This window comes from Chanodichthys erythropterus, chromosome 7 (genome assembly GCF_024489055.1).
Source record: "Chanodichthys erythropterus isolate Z2021 chromosome 7, ASM2448905v1, whole genome shotgun sequence".
NCBI lineage: Eukaryota > Metazoa > Chordata > Actinopteri > Cypriniformes > Xenocyprididae > Chanodichthys > Chanodichthys erythropterus.
This window is the reverse complement of record NC_090227.1, coordinates 8,902,226-8,925,578: the sequence shown is the minus strand read 5'-3', so window position 1 is coordinate 8,925,578 and position 23,353 is coordinate 8,902,226. Positions and strand designations below refer to the sequence as shown.

At 38.8% G+C, this 23,353-nt stretch overlaps 2 protein-coding genes across 2 annotated transcripts; both read left to right on the top strand.

The window, feature by feature from the left end:
- Positions 1-4,208: 4,208 nt before the first annotated feature.
- On the top strand, positions 4,209-6,733 carry LOC137023145 (uncharacterized). Its single transcript, XM_067389838.1, has 3 exons — positions 4,209-4,482; positions 4,635-4,751; positions 6,513-6,733. The coding sequence occupies exons 1-3, from the start codon at positions 4,209-4,211 to the stop codon at positions 6,731-6,733; spliced, it is 612 nt and encodes a 203-aa protein (XP_067245939.1).
- A 9,976-nt stretch (positions 6,734-16,709) lies between these two features.
- On the top strand, positions 16,710-21,310 carry LOC137022587 (uncharacterized). The gene is made up of 4 exons (XM_067388991.1): positions 16,710-16,821; positions 18,141-18,455; positions 18,587-18,721; positions 21,005-21,310. Exons 1-4 carry the CDS (start codon positions 16,773-16,775, stop codon positions 21,223-21,225), a joined length of 720 nt encoding a protein of 239 aa, XP_067245092.1. The 5' UTR covers positions 16,710-16,772; the 3' UTR covers positions 21,226-21,310.
- Positions 21,311-23,353: the final 2,043 nt, after the last annotated feature.

Genomic DNA, 23,353 nt, shown 5'->3' with positions numbered 1-23,353 from the left:
AGTTGTTAAACAGGCACTTTGTTCTTGTTTTCTGCTTTCTGCCTTCTCATTCAGTTCTTCTTTTTGTTCCCTCAATGTTCCAGATGCCATGAATTACTCTTGTAAGTCTAATCTTTTTTGTTAAACAAAAGCTTTATTACATGATTGAGATTTTCATTATACCTGAGCTGACATACTCTGAATGATCCACAGGTGTTTGTTTGTTTTGTGTCTTTTTGTTTGGGGCACTGCTGGTCTTTCAAATAGGGTTTTCTTGGCCCAAAGCTCCTCAACTTGACAAAGACTATCAAGATTATGCATCATCTGATGATAGATAGATATATAGATGAACAGTTGGATATATAGACAGACAGACAGACAATTTCATATTAAATATGGTATAAATTAATGTAAACAAAAGCTTAATTACATTATTGAGAATTTCATTATACCTGGGCTGACATATCCTCTGAATGATCCTCAGGTGTTTGCTTTGTCTTGTGTCTTTTTGGTTGGGGCACTGCTTCTGGTGGATCTACTTTGAACGACGCTTTGCTGATCTTTCAGAAACTGATCTTTTGGCCCATTGCTCCTCTTGTGGGTCAGTGGTCTGTGCTTGTGAGATGCACTTTGAGACAGACCATCAAGGTTATGCATCATCTGATGTTGTGTATACCTTCCTTGCAGAGAGTTAATCATCTTTGTAATGAAATATGCAGGCTACAGGAACTTCTTTCTGTGTAATATGTGATTCTTCACGATTGAGAACACGATTGAGATTGAGCAATTTGTCTCCCTTGTTTTGATTTCTTTGGTATTCTCTTTGGAGAATCTGCTCAGGTCCCCAAGCAATATACCATGCCAGAGGGGGAAAATGCCCCATATAGTTCTTCATAAGGACATTAATGATCCCTGGGCAGTAGAAATAATTATTTTGTCACTCTCTATCTCTGCACACCTGGTCTTCTCTAGAGGACTGTTGAAATAAACATGTGAAGGGAGATTTGCCACATATTGTCTTGATTGCTAGACCTTCTACATATGGTGGAAGTGTTTCAACTATTGTACTGGGTTTGGACTTAATGATTTTTTGGTCAAATGTGTTCTTTGCTGCCATAACCTCATTGGAATAGTTTGCTGACATGAACAACAGAGCCATATCCTGAAAGATGTTAAGCGATTACTGTAGGGTGGTACTGTTAAGAAGACCAAAAGACAGTGTGGCATATTTCTTCACAGCATAGTCACCAGTTTCCTTTGAAAATGCTTGTGTTGCAGCCTTTATAATGTGAGATGAACAGAGCTGGAGCACTGTGAAATTCACTGCATCTGCACTTTTCACTTTTTGGCTGACAATTAAATGTGCTCTGCTTATATAGGATGAGACACTTTCATTATTGAAGGCCACTACCAATGAGTGCCCAGCTAAAATCAGTCTCAACCTGGTGGACCTTCCGTGTCGTTATCTGGCTTAGATGTCTCAGTGTTTCCATCTGCCAAAATGTGAGAGTTGGAGTGCTCCTGTGATATCAGCTCAGACACAGGAAGGGGTGGCTTATCCTTCCCCTTTCTAGGGAGAACAAGGGCATAATAAAGGACTCTTTTTTGGGTTGGGGATCCGTGACACTGCCTGTAGCATCTGGATGCAATGTGACTGGGGGTGAGTTTTTTTAAATGTTCTGCCAGTATACGTAGACCACAATCAGTATACAAGTGGACACCAAATGGGTCCACTTGTAAGTGCTGAATGTAACCTGCCACTTGAGAGGCAGTACCACTGCACTCCTTCATTATCTTTTGACAGAGCATCATCTCCTTGTTAACATCATCATGGAGTCTGGTGCTTTGTCTTCACTGGATATTACTCTTAAGACATCCATAGTCAAGACATCTGGAGATGTTGCCAGCCAAGATTTCATCTGGTGGTGTGTTTCTCAGTGATTCATAGTAGTGCTTTTGCTATTGCTGCAGAAATTTTTCCTCTTTTGGTGAATTTGGCATTTCTGAATTTCAATTCTTTATCCTTGTGGGTCACATCAACCATGACATGGATGGATGTGAATATGCTTCTGGAATGGTTTGGGCTTTGTTTGAATTGTAAATTTGTATTTTGCTGAGCAATCATTAATATATATATATATATATATATATATTAGTGCAAAAGTACTAGACAAAGAGAACCCAATCAAACAAATGAGACAAAAATATTAATTTATTTATTCATTCAGTTATTTATTAAGGAAAATTATCCAAAAATTACGTATCTGTGAGTGGCAAAAATATGTGAAGCTCTATGATTATTGGTTAATTTGAAGGTAAAATTAGGCTTCACCTGTTCTCAGATGTTTTCATTCAATGGGATGATGTTAAAAGTGTCAGACTGTGCCCTGTTTTATTTAAAGAACAGGGATTTAGCAAAGTCTTAACTTCACAGCACGTGTTTGTTGAAGTGTATCAAAGCACAACAAAGGAGATTTATGAGGACCTCAGAAAAAGAGTTGATATTGCTCGTCAGGCTGGAAAAGGTTATAAAACCTTTGATGAAAAAGAGTTTAGACAATTGCTACCCTCCCGTAGTGGTCGACCAACAAAAAAAAAAAGAAAAAGCAAGACGTATAATAGTCTGTGCAGTCACAAAGGATCCCAGGGTAACTTCTAAGCAACTAAAGGTCTCTCTTATGTTGGCTGATGTAAATGTTCATGAGACCACCATCAGGAGAACTCTGAACAACCATGGCGTGCATAGCAGATTTGCAAAGAGAAAGTCACTGCTCTCCAAGCACAAGTCATTTTACAAAAAAAAAATGGCTAAAGAAGAACATAGTTAATGTTTTGGAATGGCCGAGTCAAAGTCCAATTGAAAAGTTGTGGAAGGACTTGAAGCAAGCAGTTCATGTGAGGAAACCCACCAACATCCCAGAGTTGAAGCTGTTCTGTACAGACTCAATTCCTCCAAGTCGTTGTGCAGCAGCAGTTACCAGAAACGTTTAGTTGCCATTATTGCTGCACAAGGGGTCAGTAGACATTTTTGACACGTTCAGAAATGACACAATAAACAAAACTCTATTTAATAAAATAACACATATTTTAAAGAACATGTATTATGGTATTAGATTCTTTGCTTATTGCATTTAATAGATTGCACTTTCCAAAAAAAAAAAAAAAACAACTTATTTTTATCTATATTATGCTACTCATTTTTGTGCATGTTTTGCTGCATGTCCAATGTTTTGACCAGCAGGCGTCATCAGCGTGTGGCGTTTGGAGCTCTTCGAAACAGTAAATCATTTTGCGAAGCAATTGGTTTAATTGATTCAAAGTTTCGAAAAGGTTCGTTTTGCATATCATACATACCTCAGACTCCTCTAATAAGCGCCACTACTAAGTTCTTCTCTTTAATAACGTAGCAATAAAGTGAACCTCAACTGATAGCCTAATCCCCTGCTCATAGAGTAGCTATAGGGTGCAGTGAACACTGCATAGGGAGCCTAAATCGGATCGCAGGTAGTGAAGTTATTTATTCCACTCAAGAGCGCATCCTAGTTCGTTACATGTCTTATTCTATTTATGTGCATTAGTTCCCCTCAAAAACATGTATTTAAGCGCTACGAAAACGTATTCAATGTCAACAACCTGTCATCCTCTTGCTAGGCAACCAGCATTGGGGAACGCCTACTAGAGGCATTTGTCGATGTGCATTTTAGAGTGGTTTACTACGTGTTTGAAGTGTCTGACAAACGACTAGGGAATATGGTTAACGCTTTTGTTTTGTTTTTTGTGTGTTTGTGGCGTCCGGTTGGTAAGTATTGTGTGTTTTTAATTATGACTTAATTATTATATAAAAAAATAAACGCTTGCCTTTTCGGTGGTTTTCATAAAAAAAGTTTAGCAGTTTCGTATCTCTTTGATTTCTTTAAAACGTAGATAATTTATTAGTTTGGCCCCAGCTGAGAACTACTGGAAGAAATTCCAAAACAAAATTTGATATTAGATTGAAATCAGTCTGATCCTCAAACAAATGTTTGTTTCACTTCTCTTTTTACAAGAGTGAGTGATGGAGAAAAATTACCTAAAACTGAACTTTCATTGTTTTTAATGTCTAATAACACTTAGTTTACTGTAGTTCATTCACTAAATAAAATGTCTACAAATCACTTAAACTGTTAACTATAATTGTCTGTTACAAAATGTGTTCATATTTTTCTGTAGATGTGAAGACAGTATCATTGATGGAGGGACAATCTGTCACTTTAAACACTGAAGTACAGAAATACATATTGATACAGTGGATGTTCGGAAACACTCGAATAGCTGAAATTGACAGACTCACGCAAACCAACTCGACATATGATGGTCCTGCGGAGAGATTCAGAGACAGACTGATGCTGGATCAGACCGGATCTCTGACCATCACAAACACCAGAACCACAGACTCTGGACTTTATACAGTAACAGTTATCAGCAAAGGGACCAGTTACATGAGTTTCAATGTTACCGTCTATGGTGAGTAGTGTTAGAATTACCATTCTTCATTTGAATTAGGTATTTTTCAACATTCCTTACATGCACATTTAAAGATAATATGGGTCTACTATAAATAAAGATCAGAATTGTGTGTAATGAGACTGAAGTCTCAGTATTTCTCATTATATCAGAATCTCCACAAAATACTTCATCACCAGAGAGATCATTGTCCAGCTGTGTGGTAAATAATTTAACTGTCAACCAAACTGAGGATGCCAACATTACAGAACTCCATCAGCCATGTTCAGGTATATCCAACGCTATCTCACGACCAATTCGTACCATAGACTGTAAAAAAAGATGGACGACGCGACGTCGCTTCCTTCCATTGTAATGAACTGAAGCCAAAATGGCCGACCGAATGGGCGCTGACATGTTACGCAATACGTAAGTTTGGAGCCTGGGCATGCGCAGAAGGAACCGTCAGTGGAGCCGGAGGCGGAGTCGCGATATCAAACTTCCGCCCAGACGACTGCGTCATCATTCATGTATTTTAAATAGACTATAAAAATTATATACAATTTAAAATTCTACCTATAAAATAATAGGCTATTCTATTTCTAGAGCAATAATACTTTTAAAACAGCAAATTCAGTAGATAAAATCAATATAATATGCCACTAGAAACAACTCTAAATCGTCAGAAACGGTCCTGCCATTTTAAATCAAGTTCAACTAATGTTACAGGAGATCGATTGCTGTAATTAGAGTAAGCTATCATTAGTTTTGTCCTGCTAATTATTATTTTATACCCATAAAAATAATAAGTAACTGCCAGATAACGATCACCTGCTTTTTCCCGACATTGTTAACATTAGGTGTGTTATCTTAACTAATAACATTTATTAATTAGCTTATAACACCCATATTTAATGTTACAGAAAAAGGTTCAGTGATCCGTCAGATCCTGTAGGTCGGTTAGTACAGTTTACTGCTGAACAACTCATTTTGTTGGTGTTAAATAACAAAGAAATCGAAAATTAACAGTTAGTTAATACATCTTCAATCTCCCCTCGAAGCTCCGACAGTCCTCAGACAAGCTGAGCTGTCAATCAAGTTCGAATCATGACGACACGCCCCGTTTTTATAGCATCAAATTGCTAGCTAAAATCTAAATCATCACAAAAACGAACAATTGAATATATATCAGTGTGATAACAACTACCTTAAATGACCAAAACCATTTTTCATAAAGTTTTATTTGAAGCAGAATTTATTTTTAAGTTTTCACTGAAGTCTCATTCGACTGCATTGAGAGGGCGGTGTTTATGACCTGTACTGCATCCAGCCTCCAGGGGGCGATCAAAGAGCCCGTGGCTTCACTTTTCAGAACGTATGAGACACACCCGATTCGTACTTATTCTACGAGGTGGCTATTTCGTATAAATACATACGACCTCACTCGTGCGAATTCGTACGATTTGTCTAAACCCCAGTGACGGTTAGGTTTAGGGGCGGGGTTTGGGGTAGGTCATTCGTATGAATTCATACGAATTTGTCAACTCGTAAAATACATACGATTTAGCAAAAAGCGTATGAATTAGTACGAGTGAGGTCGTATGAATTCATACGATTTAGCCACCTCGTAAAATACGTACGAATTGCCGTCACTCATAATATATGCAGCTCATGCATTCATGGAAAGATTGAACTGTCTGTGCACATAAGTGCATTTCCTTTTTTTTTTTTTTTTGTGATTTCACTGGAACTGAAAGCAGACCACAGATGAGCAACAGCTGTGAAGCAGGTGTCTCAGCGTGAGCTGTGTTGCTTTATAAAACACTGAGGCAAAAAAAAAAAAAAAAAACAAAGATCTTAGAGAATCACATAGTTGCAGAGCTTTCCAGGAGAGCTGAGATTAAAGAAAGAGTCTTGAATTATATTATATTTATTTTATTAAACAATTTTGGTCAAAGTTATTTGGCTTTGCAAAGAAAGTGTGCGTACAAACACAAGTAAATGATGGAAGTAAATGCACAATTCTGATTCATTGTTTTTTTGTTTTTCAGACTACATCCACTGTTGTGGTTTTGTTGAAACAGTGATTCGATTGTCTCTCTCTGCTCTAGTGGGCGTGGCTACTGTTTCTTTTCTTGTTTATGACATCAGATCTACAAGAAGTGAACTGAACAGGATGGAAGAGAGTAGATATCACCGTCAGATCCATGGAGTAAAATCAGACCATCAGTATGAAATGAAGAGAAGTTTTAGTTCTAGATATGTATGCTGAAGTTTGATGGTGTAATCCCAGAGATAAAACACGCATTAATATTTCCTGCACTTGCATTGCTATTTATTAACTTTTTTTTTTTTTTTTTGCGTTCATTGACCATTTATTGATTGCATGCACAGAATATGATTTTGATTGATTCATGGCTTTAAAGATAATTATTACCCTAAACAAAATAATAGGTAGCAACTGGATGATGCCAATGATTCTCATAAGCTCCTGTTTCTGTTGCACCCTTGAAGTGAATCTCACTGATGAAATGAGTTACTTTAATAAAGATTTAGTTTTACAACACAGGGAGAGCTTGTATTTTTCTTTTCTACTGTCCACTATTATAACTTCCTTAAACATTATCAAATAGCAGTTGTATATTATTCACATAATTCAAATGATACACTTGCAGCTTAAGACTGTGACTCTAATCTTTTGAGGTCTTGTTTATTTACATCTGTGTGGACAAGATCTTGAAGAGTGGACAAACTGTCCAGCTAGCAGAAGAATGAAGGCTATTGGGAAAATAATCCTTAATCCATTAAGGCAACAGACCTGATTAATTAAGCACTTAAGCACTTACTTTTTGTTGAGTTAGGAACCACATAGTCAGTGTTGCCAAGTCCACGGTTTTCAGGCGGAATTGGGCTACTTTTACACTGTTGCCGCGGGTTGTTTTTCCATGTCCATAATGAAAATAGATTTCATTAGTTGGGGTAACCGCCTGCTCTGCTGCACAGAAGTATTTTTCAAAAGCAGCGCATCCTTAACTAATTAGCATGGCAGTTAAAGTTGGGATTTGACGATGTGGAGGTCTGAAGATCACATATCTGATCTAACTATAATTATCATCAAACAATGGTTTTCTCGTAACAGGGTAAGACTTGAACTAGTCATTAAAGGATTAGTTCACTTCAGAATTAAAATTTCCTGATAATTTGCTTACCCCCACGTTATCCAGGATGTTCATGTCTTTCTTTCTTGAGTCGAAAAGAAATTAAGTTTTTTAACGAAAACATTCCAGGATTTTTCTCCATAGTGGACTTCAATGCGGTACAATGGGTTGAAGGTCCAAATTGCAGTTTAAATGCAGCTTCAGAGGGCTCTACACGATCCCAGCTGAGGAATAAGGGTCTTATCTAGTGAAACGATCTGTCCTTTTCTAAAAAATAAATAAATAAAAATGTATATACTTTTTAACCACAAATGCTCATCTTACACTAATGTCCACGACTTCACGCATTACGTAATCACGTTGGAAAGGTCATGCATGACAAAGGCGTAAGTACTGAAAAACTTCAAAATCGCCTGACATCGCTGTTTTACTTTTTTTGTATAGGGCATTTTTACTTAGTCTTTGATGAAATTGAACCGTACTCAGACCACCTCCCGAGATGGTCTGAGTTCGGTTCGTTTATAAGGGATCTGACGTTATTATTATGCAAACCTCACTCAGACCCCTGAAAAGGACCAAGTGGGAAAACGCCCTGAAACAAAACTGAACTTAAATACAGGTGATGATGATGGTGACTGATAAGTGCACAGCTGTAAATAATTAGTGTCCATGGCAACAAACAAGTGATTAAAGGTGCCATCAAATTGAAAATTGAATTTATCTAGGCATAGCTGAATAACAAGAGTTCAGTACATGGAAATGACATACAGTCTCAAACCATTGTTTCCTCCTTCTTATATAAAACTCATTTGTTTAAACAACCTCCGAAGAACAGTTGAATCTCAGCATAACACCGACTGTTACGTAACAGTCGGGGTATACGCCCCCAATATTTGCATATGCCAGCCCATGATCGAGGCATTAGACAAGGGCAGAACGTCTGGATCTGCACAGCTGAATCATCAGACTAGGTAAGCAAGCAAGGACAACAGTGAAAAATGCCAGATGGAGCAATAATAACTGACATGATCCATGATTACATGATATTTTTAGTGATATTTGTAAATTGTCTTTCTAAATGTTTCGTTAGCATGTTTGCTAATGTACTGTCAAAGTTCATTTAAGTGTTATTCTATAGTCTTTGGTACTGTTAAATGTGGTTAAAGTTACCATCGTTTCTTACTGTATTCACGGAGACAAGACTGTTGTTATTTTCATTTTTTAATACTTGCAGTCTGTATAATGCATAAACACAACTTCATTCTTTATAAATCTCTCCAACTGTGTAGCATTAGCTGTTAGCCATGGATCACAGCCTCAAATTAATTCAGAATCAAATGTAAACATCCAAATAAATACCATACTTACGCTATTAGACATGTTGCATGATGAACACTTTGTAAAGATCCAATTTGAGGGTTATATTAGCTGTGTGAACTTTGTTTATGCACTGTTTAAGGCAAGTGCAAGCTCCGTGGGCGGGAAGCGTGAGCATTTAAAGGGGCTGCAGCCTAAATCGGCTCATATTTAATGATGCCCCAAAATAGGCAGTTAAAAAATGTATTAAAAAAATCTATGAGCTGAAACTTCACAGACACATTCAGGGGACACCTTAGACTTATATTACATCTTTTAAAAAATCGTTCGATGGCACCTTTAAGGCAGACAACAACAACACACAAAGACTCCAAACAAACAAGACTCTGACAACTATGATGTAATTTTATGTTTGAAACCTTTCATATAAACATTTTTAAAAATATATATCAGTATATTCTCAAAGGTCAGGGTGGCACAACTGCAAACATGGTTCTTTTATTATGAATTGATAAGGTAACAATAACATTAAGAATGATAGTGCAGCCCAGAGGAGCACAGAGGAGCCCAACTGATCCTTGTGGCAAACTGAAAAGGTTTCTCTCTCAAATAATAAAAATGGCTACTTTCAAGGATGGATACAACCAATATGGACAACTAAGGATGGTTACAACTATCCATATCAGATGGTACAACCAATGTAAAACAAGGAAAATGCTAACTTCTTTATTCTATTTAAAAATTAGCAAAAGCTAACACAGACATCCAAACAGAAGCATGTTCAGTGTAAGATTTGTTGCAAAAGTAAAGTAGCGCAACTAGAAAGTCGGGTGGCTCAACTGCAATGTTTGCAAATATTTGGTTAAATATTAATGAATTTAAAATGTTAGATTCAAAGAAAGATTTTTTAAAAAAAAAAAAACCTTTTTTGAAGCTTTATTTGTCATATCACATGATCATTGTTACAATGAAAGACTTGAGATTCTCACCAATGACAGTAACATTAAATATCTTTATCATAGTCTTTTCTCTAGAGACGCGAGTTTATTGTCCCAAGTGTCTGATTCTGTTGTCTCTGATTCTGGTCCACCTGCTGTCACAGATCCCTTGTCTTCCTGGACTCCATATCCCATGATCCTCCTGTTTCATCACCTGCACTCACTTCCCTCGTCATCTCCCCATCATCACGGATCACCTGCACCTCTGCACTCCCTTTATAATGCACTCACTCCCTGCACTCCTGGTCCGTTCTATGTTGTGATAAAGTGTATGTTTGGTGTTTCCTGCCTTGTTGAATTAAAGAAGTGTGTATCATTGTGGAAATCCGTATCTGCCTCATCTCTATACCAGTACACGTAACAGAAGAACGGACCCTTACCAACTGGATTTTCACAAACTGGAATACGGAGACTTCCACCAGCTCCCTGGCTTCTGCTCCTCCAAGGCCTCTCTCCCATCTGGCAGCAGGCGATCGCCTCATCGGGCTCCTTCAGGTGGGTCGTTCGCTGGAGAGGTATGTGGAGGAGTTCGTTGAGCTTGCTTTTTTGACTAACTGGCCCGACGCTCAGTTGATCGCCCTGTTTCTGGATGGACTGGACGACAACACTATCCGTTTTGATGAACCTGTTTTTCGTTTCTCCTTAAGTGAAACTATCAGTTTAATTTTGTGGTTAAATGGCTCCAAATTCTTCGTGGACACGGTTCATGATCAGTGTATGTCTCCAGTCCATCCGGAAACACGGTTGGCCGAGCCAGTCAGTCAATCTCCGCCTTCCTCCGCATGCCCCTCCAGCGAACTCCCTGCCTGCCCCACACGGAACCCACACTCCTCAACTGGGTCCCGAAAGCGGAGGAGGAGGAAACAGCCCGCTCCAGTGTCTCCAGAGCCCGCTCCAGTGTCTCCAGAGCCCGCTCCAGTGTCTCCAGAGCCCGCTCCAGTGTCTCCAGAGCCCGCGCCAGTGTCTCCAGAGCCCGCGCCAGTGTCTCCAGAGCCCGCTCCAGTATCTCCAGAGCCCGCTCCAGTATCTCCAGAGCCCGCTCCAGTATCTCCAGAGCCCGCTCCAGTATCTCCAGAGCCCGCTCCAGTATCTCCAGAGCTCCAGCCGCCTCCGCCGAGCCCTCAGCTCCAGCCGCCGCCGCCGAGCCCTCAGCTCCAGCCGCCGCCGCCGCCGAGCCCTCAGCTCCAGCCGCCGCCGCCGAGCCTGCCGCTCCAGCCGCCGCCGAGCCAAGCTCTCCAGTCTCCGCCGCCGAGCCTGCCGCTCCAGCCGCCGCCGCCGAGCCAAGCTCTCCAGTCTCCGCCGCCGAGCCAAGCTCTCCAGTCTCCGCCGCCGAGCCTGCCGCTCCAGCCGCCGCCGAGCCAAGCTCTCCAGTCTCCGCCGCCGAGCCTGCCGCTCCAGCCGCCGCCGCCGAGCCAAGCTCTCCAGTCTCCGCCGCCGAGCCAAGCTCTCCAGTCTCCGCCGCCGAGCCAAGCTCTCCAGTCTCCGCCGCCGAGCCAAGCTCTCCAGTCTCCGCCGCCGAGCCAAGCTCTCCAGTCTCCGCCGCCGAGCAAAGCTCTCCAGTCTCCGCCGCCGAGCAAAGCTCTCCAGTCTCCGCCGCCATACCAGCTCCATGCTCCTCCACCCACACATTGACTTCATTCCTTGGACTCCTCAATATGATCCTAAACCTCTCCAAGTATTTTTTGGGGGGGGGCCAAGTACCCGTGGGTGGGGGACATGTGGGCGCCACACATGTGGGTGGGCCTCTGACATGGCCTGCCAAGGCTCCTGACCCGCCGTGGCCTGCCAAGGCTCCTGACCCGCCGTGGCCTGCCAAGGCTCCTGACCCGCCGTGGCCTGCCAAGGCTCCTGACCCGTCGTGGCCTGCCAAGGCTCCTGACCCGTCGTGGCTTGCCAAGGCTCCAGACCCGCCATGGCTCATGGATCCGCCCTGGAGACCTCCACTCCAGTCCACTCATCCCCCGGCACCTGCATGAGGTCTCCAGGGCGCCCGCCCCCCCTCCCGGTTATTCTATTTACGGCGCGAGGACGCGCCTACCGGGAGGGGGAGGTACTGTCACAGATCCCTTGTCTTCCTGGACTCCATATCCCATGATCCTCCTGTTTCATCACCTGCACTCACTTCCCTCGTCATCTCCCCATCATCACGGATCACCTGCACCTGGACTCTATTATCTGCACTCCCTTTATAATGCACTCACTCCCTGCACTCCTGGTCCGTTCTATGTTGTGATAAAGTGTATGTTTGGTGTTTCCTGCCTTGTTGAATTAAAGAAGTGTGTATCATTGTGGAAATCCGTATCTGCCTCATCTCTATACCAGTACACGTAACACCTGCAATCTACCTGTGAATCCAGCATCATCAGTGAAAAAAAACTGGAGTGAAGTCATCCTTTCACCTTATCTGAGATAAGAAAGAGTCTTTAGGTCCAAACAGCGACAAAATGGTATCATCGTTTAGTACTTCAGTAAGATTAGTGTATAGAGTGACAGAATCTCCCTCCATCCCCGTCACTGGTTCAGATTTAGATTCTTCTGTCTCTTTATCAGACACACCTGGGAAACAAACAGAACCAGTTTTACTGATAATTTCAGCCAACGGATTCAACTGAAATCAATGTGTGCTGAAATGACAAACAGATGCTGGATTACTGTTAAGGAGCGCATTTTCCAAAAGCATCATTAGCCATTGAACTCTGTTGGTAACGGAACTTGTGAACTTGAGAAGCATAATATAAGCAATGCATAATATATATATATATATTGTCTTTCTGCATGTTGGATAAAATTATGGACCTCCAATTCAATATAGAGCAGAGTAGAACACCATACCGGGGACCAGGGACGTGCACAGACATTTTGGGGGGCAGGGGCTCAAGTGGAAAAAAGGGCACTTCTCATAATTATTTATTTAAAAAATAACGAACCCTTAAATATATTAAGACAACTTTGACTTCACTTACACTCATCCAATTGTTTTATACTCCACAGATTTCTACAAAATAATCAGTTCACACAGAGACCATGGTCTTCTTTAGTATTCACTCGGTTTATCACAAGAGAAATCAACAACTATTTTCAAGTAGCTATATATATTTAGAATAAATGACTGCACCAAGGAGAGGGACATAGTTTCACTAATAATTTATTTTGCACAAATCAATAAATCGTTTTAATTTTTTGGTGTTATTGGAATACTTCTTTCATGAAGTGGACAATTTTAAGATTTTACAATTTTAAGGTCCATTTTTGCTGCCATGTCTTTCACTCTAATGGAAAGAAAACTTAACCCTAACCCTACACATTTAGATGGAGTTTGTTTTAAGCCTACTACCCTCCGTCTGTTTGCATCTGTAGATTTCTTCTAAATTAACCAAAATAAGCTAATCTGCATATTTAAACACATCAAAAAAAAAAATTCCTGAACTGTTAATACATTATATGTTATAACAAATGCCTGCAGAGGGCGCCAAAAGCCTGCTGATTTTTGTTGTTAGACAGCACAGCACGATTAAATCCACGATCAAAGCCAACCATGATTAAAAAAATATATATTTTTAGTTAAATAATAATATTCGCCCACTTCATTGTGATAGAAATGCTACAGCCACTGTAATTTCTTCAACAAGAATATGTGGACATCAAACATGCAAAGACAGAGCGAGAGTTTTTTTTTTTTATTGATGTATTATCCTGTGTAAGCTTAGATTTAAGAATAGCATTATGTAGCTGATGCTGTATTATGATTTTTAAATAGTTTTAATACACCATGCATCCTTACAAAACTGTCTAATAATGTGGTTCATGGATGTGCGTCCATGGAGTGCTCCTCTTTTTAGTATTGACAGCCCAACCTATCGGTCAAGTGTTTACCATGGTTCAAAACGCAATGCATAGCACAATACAATAATTTAAATTATAATATGACATATATTTCATTAGTATCAAATCAGGCAGATGTGTTGATTGTGGTCAATCTATTAATGCAGCGTTAAATGTATAAACAGCCCTTAAATAGACAAAACTTTCAGGTTTGTGAACATAGGCTAGCCTACCTGAAAGAAATGCACGGGATGAATCCATCTAGGGCTTTTTTCTTTTTCGCTTCTTATCGCCAGACAGCAGTTGGATTTTCGCGGAAATAGTTTGTCACAAGTTTTCAGCCAGCAGCAAACTCGAGGTGGGGTGGGGTGGGGTGTGGCGCGCGTGAGTCCGTGCGGGGAATGGCGTGTCGCGGAGTGAGGGCATCTGAACTCAACAAAGCCGACCTGATATAGTATTTTTTTATTTGTTTTATACAGTAAATATATTTGTTTGACAGGGGAAGCTGTGCGCAAACAGGAATATATATTCATTTATTTAAAAAAAAAAAAAAAAACACCCCAGAAAAAAGGGCACTTTCTCCCCAGGAAGAAAAAGGGCAGGTGCTCAAGCCCCTTTTTTGTCTATGTGTGCACGTGCCTGCCGGGGACAAAGAATGACACAAACACGAAAAGTGCTGTTCACTCAAAGTTTATTGAGCTCACTGTAACTTATATAGCAAAGTCTAGCCAACTTAAAACAAAGGAAAGCTAAATTCATGTAGGGTCTCATCATCCATTAAAGGGGGAGTATCACACACAGTTTCTGCCAATCTCATGTTAATCTTGAGTGTAGCTAGAGTAACAATGCATCCTTCATATCTCCGAAAAGTCTTTAGTTACGCTAAACCAAATCTTTCCAAAAAGAGCCGAGATCCTGGAGGCGTGTCTGTTGTCAGTGCTGTTGGCAGAGCTAAAGAGTCACGAACGCGCACAGCTTCTGCACAGAGATCGCATGCTAGTTGCGACATCATAAATAAAAAGGGAACAAAAACGTTTGTGTTGTTTACATTTTATGCACTTGCACGCCGATTGCCAACAAAAAACAGACATCTGATGCAGCTTTACTCAACATCTGCAAATCCAGTGCTGAACTGGTACTTGTTTACAAAGTATTCATCACCAAATTTGACTGATATTTATTGTGAGGTATAAAATACTGTAATTTCTTTCTTACTTTGCAATCTCATGGTTCATTTTCTTAAATGACACTGCCTCGATGATGTATGCAGCCTTCAAAGGGTGCAGCCCCTGAATTGGGACACAGCCATTGTTGAAAAATCTCTCGGCTTCCGTATCCCAAACAAAATGCTTTGATGGGCGTGCTTTTGCTCTGGGTGATGTGTGTGTGCACGCTTATCAGGGAGAAGGTGTATATATACAAGGAATTCCGCTCTCTTTTGACGTCATACAGGACACACTCGGAAAAAAAAACTCTCAGAGTCCTGTACCGAAACCGGAAGTAGTCATATGTCCAACGTGTTTTGAAACTTTGGCCATGAGAATGCAACTCTTTAACAGTGTAAATAAGTCAGAATGCATGAAATAGCCCCTTTAAGGAGTGAACAACTCCTGATAGGCATGAAGAGAACAGTCTGGCTCTTATAGGAAATAACAAGATCATTAAAGGTGACTACAAAAAATTAAAAACAGGAAAGACAATAAGAAAAGGGAACAAAACACTTTTTTTTCTTTCAGTATCCCTACTAAAATTTTCCCACAATTGCTTATTATTAGTTTATACAGGTGAAACAATGATTTAAAATGCATTCTTTAAAACAATTAAGTCTTAACCCTTCGTGTTGGTTCTCAAATAAATGCATTTTGTTTCAGAAAAAAAAAAAAAAAATACTCATCAAGAATAGGATTTTATTGTAGTAGGCTATGTTATCTCTGTTGCTTTTTCTTTTCTGGGAACATGTCATATGTAAAAATATACAAATATTCACACTCGGATATTTTATATACCGACCCCTGGCATTAGGCTACGATAATAATGACCACTAGGCGTCCACGGTTCCGCGGTTAAGAAACACTAAAACAGATTTCAACTTATTCAAATGCGATTGCCACGGATCACAAATGAAACAGCCGTTTGACAATAAATAAATACATACATTTTGACATAAACTTTAGTCATTATTATTTTCCATGCATTCGACGTAGAAATGAAAATGAAAACTTCATGTATGCCTGCTAAACACATATTGAAACCGAAAGGAAAATAGAGATTCAAAACTTAGCCTACTGCAGATTAATAAGAATAGAAAGACCGATAACATGTTCCGCATGTTGAGCCGTTGTAGAGCTGTGACGATTCTCAATTAAATTAGTTATTTTAGAATCTCCGATGTGTTGTAGTTTTATAAATCACACTCAAAACTGAAGAGACTTGACAACCTTTCTATTGGTTTTCTCGCGAGACATATAGGATGACTACTAAACAATAAAATATTTATTCTCAACTTCTTTTCTTCAGATATGGACACATTTTTAAGGTTGGAAACTCTAGCTGTGTCTTGTCAACTGGAGAACAGTAAGGGAGTGTCACCAAGATGATTTCCTTGGCTGATTAAACTGTTGACTGATCAGCACACATTTGTCCTAGTTCGATATACGTCAATTTTATAGACTTATAAAAGCAACAACATCCCCCTTCAAAACGTTTACTTGAAGCGGTAAGAAAACATATTCAGTGCCAACAACTTGCCGTGACATCTGCTAGAAAACCAGCAGCGGGAACCAGTAGCCCCTCACTGCAGAACACTCGAGATCCAAGGGGCGGAGTCGGGTAGGTTAAGGGCTATGGGAAGTGGGAGGAGTTAGATCTAGAGCCCGCCCCTTCTGCAGTGAGGACCATCTCGCGGGAACGCCTACTAGATGTAGCTTACTGTTGGCATTCAGAGACAGTCACTGCTGATGTGAACAGATTGTTTTTATACTGCGTGATTAAAGTGCTTGACAAGCAGCCAACTAATATGGTTAACGCTTTTATCTTGTTCTTTGTGTGTTTGTGGCATCTGGTTGGTAAGTTATGAGTGTTTTTATTACGTTCTTTCATGCATTTTTTGAAATAATAAACGATTTGGTTCTTATATAAAGTTTCTCGATTTCTTAGCTTTTATATATCTTAACAAACGTAATTTCAGTCATTCGTTTTGGGGCCTGTTGAGAAATGAAGTGGAAGGGGTTCTAAAACAAAATGTATTACTTTGTTGTCTGACTCTGATCCAAATAAATGTTTATGTTTTACTTCTGTTTTCATGATAGTGTGTGCTGGAGAAAAAATAGCTGACAGTGACAGTTTTTGTCGCTAATAAGATCCCACTTTAACCCTCTGGTCCTCTTTGAACAAAAATGACTGTTCTTCATTTTTTCCTCAGTGAACTGAATAGTCCTATACAATATTTTAGTTTCATACTGTTATTATTAATATTTAATATTTTGTATTTTAAAAAAGATTTTTATATTTACATATTTATAATCCAATTATTGAATGCTTTGGAGCTCTTTTTAAAGACAACACTGGAAAAAAGTTTGAAGAGTGAACTTATTATGCTAAATAAGAGATTCATTGTACAGTCAACTTCACTGATGATAAAGTAAGTTTGTGAGATCACAAATTGAGATGAGCAACCATTTTTTAGAAATTATAAAGGGAGGTAATGGTTATTTAGTATTTGAGCTGGCTGCAATGCCAAATAGGCTTGCTTTTTTGTTCAAATTATAGTGGTTTGTGAAGTTCTGCCTGTGATGAAATGTACATTTTCCAAAACCATTTTTTTTATTTTTTGCCTTTATTAGGATAGGACAGTAAGTTAACATGAAGCGAAGTTGGAGAGAGCAAGTTCAAGTCCACGAGCCAGGACTTGAACTTGGGACGTCTGAAGCACAACCACACTACATGTTGACGCGTTGCCCACGAGGACATCAGCACTGACTATTTTCCAAATTTCTAACCCTTTACTCTAAAAAAAATCAAAGCCATGAATCTAAACAAGTTGTTTTCCTAATTTGAGGTTGATATCTCAAAAAATGAGCTTTCAGTAAGATTTTGTTTGAGCGCAGTAACAAATGTTTCCACTTTATGAAATTGGTCCCCCATTCATTTCCAGTGAGTTTCAATAAAGTCAAGTTTTGTATCATTCCGATGAAGTAAAAAATACTAAGAAACAAAACTTAAAAATGACCTAAGACCACCAGAGGGTTAAAGTCTTTCTTTACTGCAGTTCTTTTACCATATAGAAAAAAAAATGCATACAACTGATAACTAACAGACAGTTTGTTCATTAATAATGAACATCCAGTTTTTTCCTTTTACAAAATATATTCCCTTTTTTCTCTAGATGCGACAGATGAAATGAGGACAGTATCACTGATGGAGGGAGATTCTGTCACTCTACACACTGATGCTAATGAGGTACAGAAATATATGTTGATACTGTGGAAATTTGGAAGCACAAGAATAGCTGAAGTCAGCAAGCTTACGCAAACCAACTCGACATATGATGGTCCTGCGGAGAGATTCAGAGACAGACTGAAGCTGGATCAGACCGGATCTCTGACCATCACAAACACCAGAACCACAGACTCTGGACTTTATACAGTAACAGTTATCAGCAAAGAGACCAGTTACATGAGTTTCAATCTTACAGTCAATGGTGAGTAACATTCTTTCTTTGAATTATATATTTTTGTTTTTGACATTCCTTTCATGCTTATGATATTAAATGGCTTTAACTCCAAGTGTGTGTGATGAGACTAATGTCACAGTATCATCTGTCTTTATCAGAATCTCCACAAAGTACTTCATCTTTAGAAAGATCATCAAGCTCCAATTTTTTGTCAACCAGCTGCGTGGTAAATAATTTAACCATTAACCGGACTGAGGATGCCAACATTACTGAACTAAATCAGCCAAGCTCAGGTACTTCATATATATGAGAACTCTGTTATTGTGTTCAGTCAGTGTGAAACTTTGTTTTTGTAAAGCTTTCACTTTGAAAGTCTGACTGAAGCGAGAATGGAAACCACACGTGTGCAGTCGTGACCAAACCTATTCAAAGGTGCTGCTTTATGTTACTGCTGATGAGTGCTAAACAATCAACCACATAAACTAATTAAAATGGCAAGATTTTTATTTACATTTATGCATTTGGCAGATGCTTTTATCCAAAGCCACTTAACATTGCATTCAGAGTTTACATTTGATAAGCTCATGCATTCACAGAGAAAGAATGCCTGTTTGTACACTTACTTAAGTGCACAAACTGAGAGAGCAGCCTGCAGATGAGCTCAAGTGTGAGCGTGAGTAGGGGTGTTGCTTTAGAAAACATTTTTGCTTAAGGCAAAAAAAAAATTATTGGCGAAGCAATCTTATCACACAAGTTTCTAGGAGACCTGAGCTTTAGGATCGGCTGAAGCTCTATAATTGTATTATGTGACCCGTGCTGGCAGAATGAGTCACAAAGGGCAAATTTTCAAAAATGAGTTATTGTTATTTTCACATTCTCAACTAAAAACCTTCTAAATGATGTATGATTTTTGGAATCCGACAAAAAATGACTGAGCTACACCTGTTTGAATTCGATAGAGTCAGCAAAGTCAGTTTTGAGAAAAATCGAGTTAAAGTTTTCTGAAGGTTCCAAAACAAAATCACCATACCTTAAAATCCCTGGTAATAGCACCAAATTTGGCACAAACCAAGTCAAAACCCATATCTGTTGGGGAAAAAAATTATATATATTCAACTTTTTTCCATGATTGTTTGATTAACATTAATGAAACAGACAGCCTGTATATTAAAGGATTAGTTCACTTCTGAATGAAAATTTCCTGATCATTTACTCACCCCCATGTCATTCAAGATGTTCATTCTTTCTTTAGTCAAAAAGATATTAAGGTTTTTGATGAAAACATTCCAGGATTATTCTCCTTATAGTGGACTTCAATGGCCTCCAAACGGTTGAAGGTCAAAATTAGTTTTCCCTATTCTACTTACGGAAAAAACGGAACTGACACCGCGTTCGTTCTGTAAGTAGAATAGGGAAGGTGTAGGACATACAGCGTAACCTTTATGAAGAATACGGAAAGCAGAAGCACTTGCAAGGCGATCATTTGTGTTTATAAAGCATATACATTTACATTTTTTTAGAAAACTGTACTGAAACTGTAATTTTGACCTTCAACTGTCTGGAGACCAATGAAGTCCACTATAAGGAGAATAATCCTGGAATGTTTTCTTCAAAAACCTTAATTTCTTTTCGACTGAAGAAATAAAGACATGGACATCTTGGAGGACATGGGGGTGAGTAAATTATCAGGAAAATTTTATTTGAAAGTGAACTAATCCTTTAAGACCTACTGTATCACACAGATCTAATATAATGTTAAACATCAGATGTTTTTCCCAACAGTTAACCAGATGTTCACTTAAGACATAACAGATAATGTTTGCATGAATACTCGCCAAGATTTTTTGAAATAGTGTAATTCTGTGTATAGGCCAATGTGGATATCAGGATGCGGCGTCTTTGTGTGCGCACTTAGGATCTGTCAGTTAATGCGAATAAGATTGTTTTGTTTAGCATGAGTTTGAAAATCACATTTCAGTGGTTCAGACTCATGCCATCAAGAATACACTGTGAATATTCACAAAGTTGGAATGCTGCGCTTTACAACGATATCAAAACTTGTGCTAAGGGGAAGCTCCAATAGTCGAGAATCGAGCAGAGAAAAATGACATTTTTCATTGACAAATGAAAGGTACTCCTCTCAGAAAACGTAATATTTTTTAGATGTTTCATTTCTGTTTGGAGCATTGGGATCACTAAACGAGGGCTTAATAAACAAATTGTTGTGAAAACCTCAAATTCGACCAAAATTGACATTTTTCACTTGTTTTGGCTGTAGCTCGAAATTATCCCGGGCGCATTCTGACTCATTTTGCCAGCACGGGCAAAATAGGCCTATTAAATTTTTCGGGACATTATATTAAATAATCCTAGCTAAAGTTATTTGACTAAGCAAAGAAAGTTTGTATGCAAACCCCCTCAAACTTGCACACACAGTAAAGCTTGTGGATTCATTGCTTTTTTTAACGGATGCTTGAACTCATAATAAAAACCCACAAAAATGGCACCTATAGGCCTAAGTTTATTTGAAAGAGATCTAAATGCACGATTCTGATTTAGCTTTTTTTCTTTTTCAGACCACATCCACTGTTGTGGTTTTGTTGAAACAGTGATTCGATTGGCTCTTTCTGCTCTGGTGGGCATAGCTACTGTTGCTTTTCTGGTTTATGACATGAGATCTACAAGAAGTGAGCTGATCAGACCAGAAGAGACGAGACATCACTGTCAGACTCGCAGAGTAAAATCAGACCATCAGTATGAAATGAGCAGAAGTTTTAGTTCCAGATATGTTTGCTGAAGTTTGCTGGTATAATCCCCGAGATAAAACATGCATTAATATTTCATGTTCTTGCATTGCTATTAATATAAATTTTTTTCATTCATTGGCCATTTATTGATTGCATATGCTCAGAATATGATTTTGATTGATCTATTAAGTGTGTTAAACACAATTACCATAGAATGATTCCATAAGCTCGAAGTTCTCTTGCACCCTTTAAATGGCTCTCAGGGGAATGTGACTTTTAATAAAAATTTATTTTTACAACCTAGTGAAGAGCTTTTGTTTTTCTCTGTTCTACTGTCCACTTTTATAACCCCCTTAAACAAGAATTCCAATAGCAGATTGATTCACAGAATTCACGTGATACACTAGCAGCTCAGATTCTGTGGTCTCAGACTAACCAAACATTTTTGGTTACCATTGACTCCATTGTGTGAACAACATAAACACCAAATAAAAAATTACAGACTCAGGATTTTCTTTGAGCCCTGAGTTTGAGTTGTGGGCATATCAGTGAGAAAACATGGTGGAAACAATAGACATATCTGCAGTTTATATAGATTTAGACACTGTTTTTCATAAACACTTCCAGTTATAGCCTACTGGTTCTGGAAACTCTTTTCACATCCAGAGAGCAATCAATAATCAATGTGTTTGGGATTAAAAATCACGCTAGCAAATGTTAGATTTGGTGAAAATAACACCAACAACTTTTAATCAAAACAAAAGTCGGCCATGTCAGGCTAATTAAAAGTTAATTATTACTGAAATACTGAAAGGTTATCGTAACATTTATTTAACAGATGTCATAAAGATTTTATTATATCAACATTTTTGATACCATAGAAATTTCATAATTCTTGTCATGTCAATATCACAAAAAAACTACTTGCCTTAATAAATAAAACTCAAGCTCATTGAAGACAAGTAAACAGTTGGTGAAATAAGAATAAGAAACTAATTACAACCAATAGGACAAAAAACTGCAGGAGAACAAATATAGTAGTCAACATTTGAAGTGGATCAAAAAAGTTCATCAAAGTTGTCCTAAGAAGAAGGTTTTAGGACAATTTTGATGAAAGGTTTTGATCCACTTCAAATGTTGACTACTGTAAATAATAAATGCTATAAGCATTGTATAAATTATGTTTAAAAACACTGCATAGTCATAAATTAAATATTTACTCTTATAGTCAAGAGCAGTGAGAGATTTTTTTTCTCTTTTATTGTTTGATCAGTATGAATGACAGACAGCTGGAAAATTAGACAGCTGTCCCTTTAAGAGCTGCCTGGGTCTATTATACTGTAACATATGCATTTCAATGACTGTGGCTGTGTCCAAAATCGCTCCTTATAGCCTTAAATAGGTCACTTTTTGAGGGGACAGCCATTTGTAGTGGTGTCTGAAACCATAGTGGACGTTACTGAGTGCACTCATTAAATCCCACAATGCATCGCAATAATAAGTGTACAACCGATACACTGAATAGCTGCGTCCGAAAAATGGAAAATGTTGCCTTCGGAGGACACTTTTAAGTTAGGAAGGCATCAAGGCACGTCCGAAATCACTTTCCTGAGATCCCTTCATCTGATCGATTTTGCATAGATGTATCCTTTGCTGCCTTTGATATCCCACAATCCTGTGCGTTCCATTCTGTGACAGCTGAGCTAGAAAAATAAAGATGGCATCCGAAAGTTGCATTTGTTGGTCATTTTTGTGTAAATGTACGTTTTTTACCAACATTTTCCACTTTTGGTGTCATTTCTAGCGTGAAATTACTACTGTAGTAATTAAAATTTGTTTAGGTCGCACTATTTTGCTGTAGGTAATTAAACTGTTACGCTGCCTCAGAAGTCTGTCTGTTTTGTGAGGTGCCTTCATGCACAAATGCCTTACAAGTCATTGCCATAGGCAGCAAGTCAGCTGTCTAGGTTTTCGGATACAGCCAATGGCTAGAGAATACCCATAATGCAATGTGAGACCGAACAAATTCCTGCGTCTGACCAGAGGATGGCCACATCTGAGTCAATCCATCCACTTCCCAATGTGGCTACAGCATAATATCATACAGGTATAAATTCCTTTTTACTTCATTATTAAATGGTTTAATTAAGGTTTATACATGGTAGTTTTCATGACAGA

Bases quoted from the DNA above. Each gene is read 5' to 3' on its own strand.
- LOC137023145 (XM_067389838.1), top strand. From the start codon at position 4,209: ATGGAGGGACAATCTGTCACTTTAAACACTGAAGTACAGAAATACATA. The intron at 4,483-4,634 runs GTGAGTAGTGTT...TCATTATATCAG, and splicing joins TTTCAATGTTACCGTCTATG to AATCTCCACAAAATACTTCA. The intron at 4,752-6,512 runs GTATATCCAACG...TTTGTTTTTCAG, and splicing joins ACTCCATCAGCCATGTTCAG to ACTACATCCACTGTTGTGGT.
- LOC137022587 (XM_067388991.1), top strand. From the start codon at position 16,773: ATGGTTAACGCTTTTATCTTGTTCTTTGTGTGTTTGTGGCATCTGGTT. The intron at 18,456-18,586 runs GTGAGTAACATT...TGTCTTTATCAG, and splicing joins TTTCAATCTTACAGTCAATG to AATCTCCACAAAGTACTTCA. The intron at 18,722-21,004 runs GTACTTCATATA...TTTCTTTTTCAG, and splicing joins ACTAAATCAGCCAAGCTCAG to ACCACATCCACTGTTGTGGT.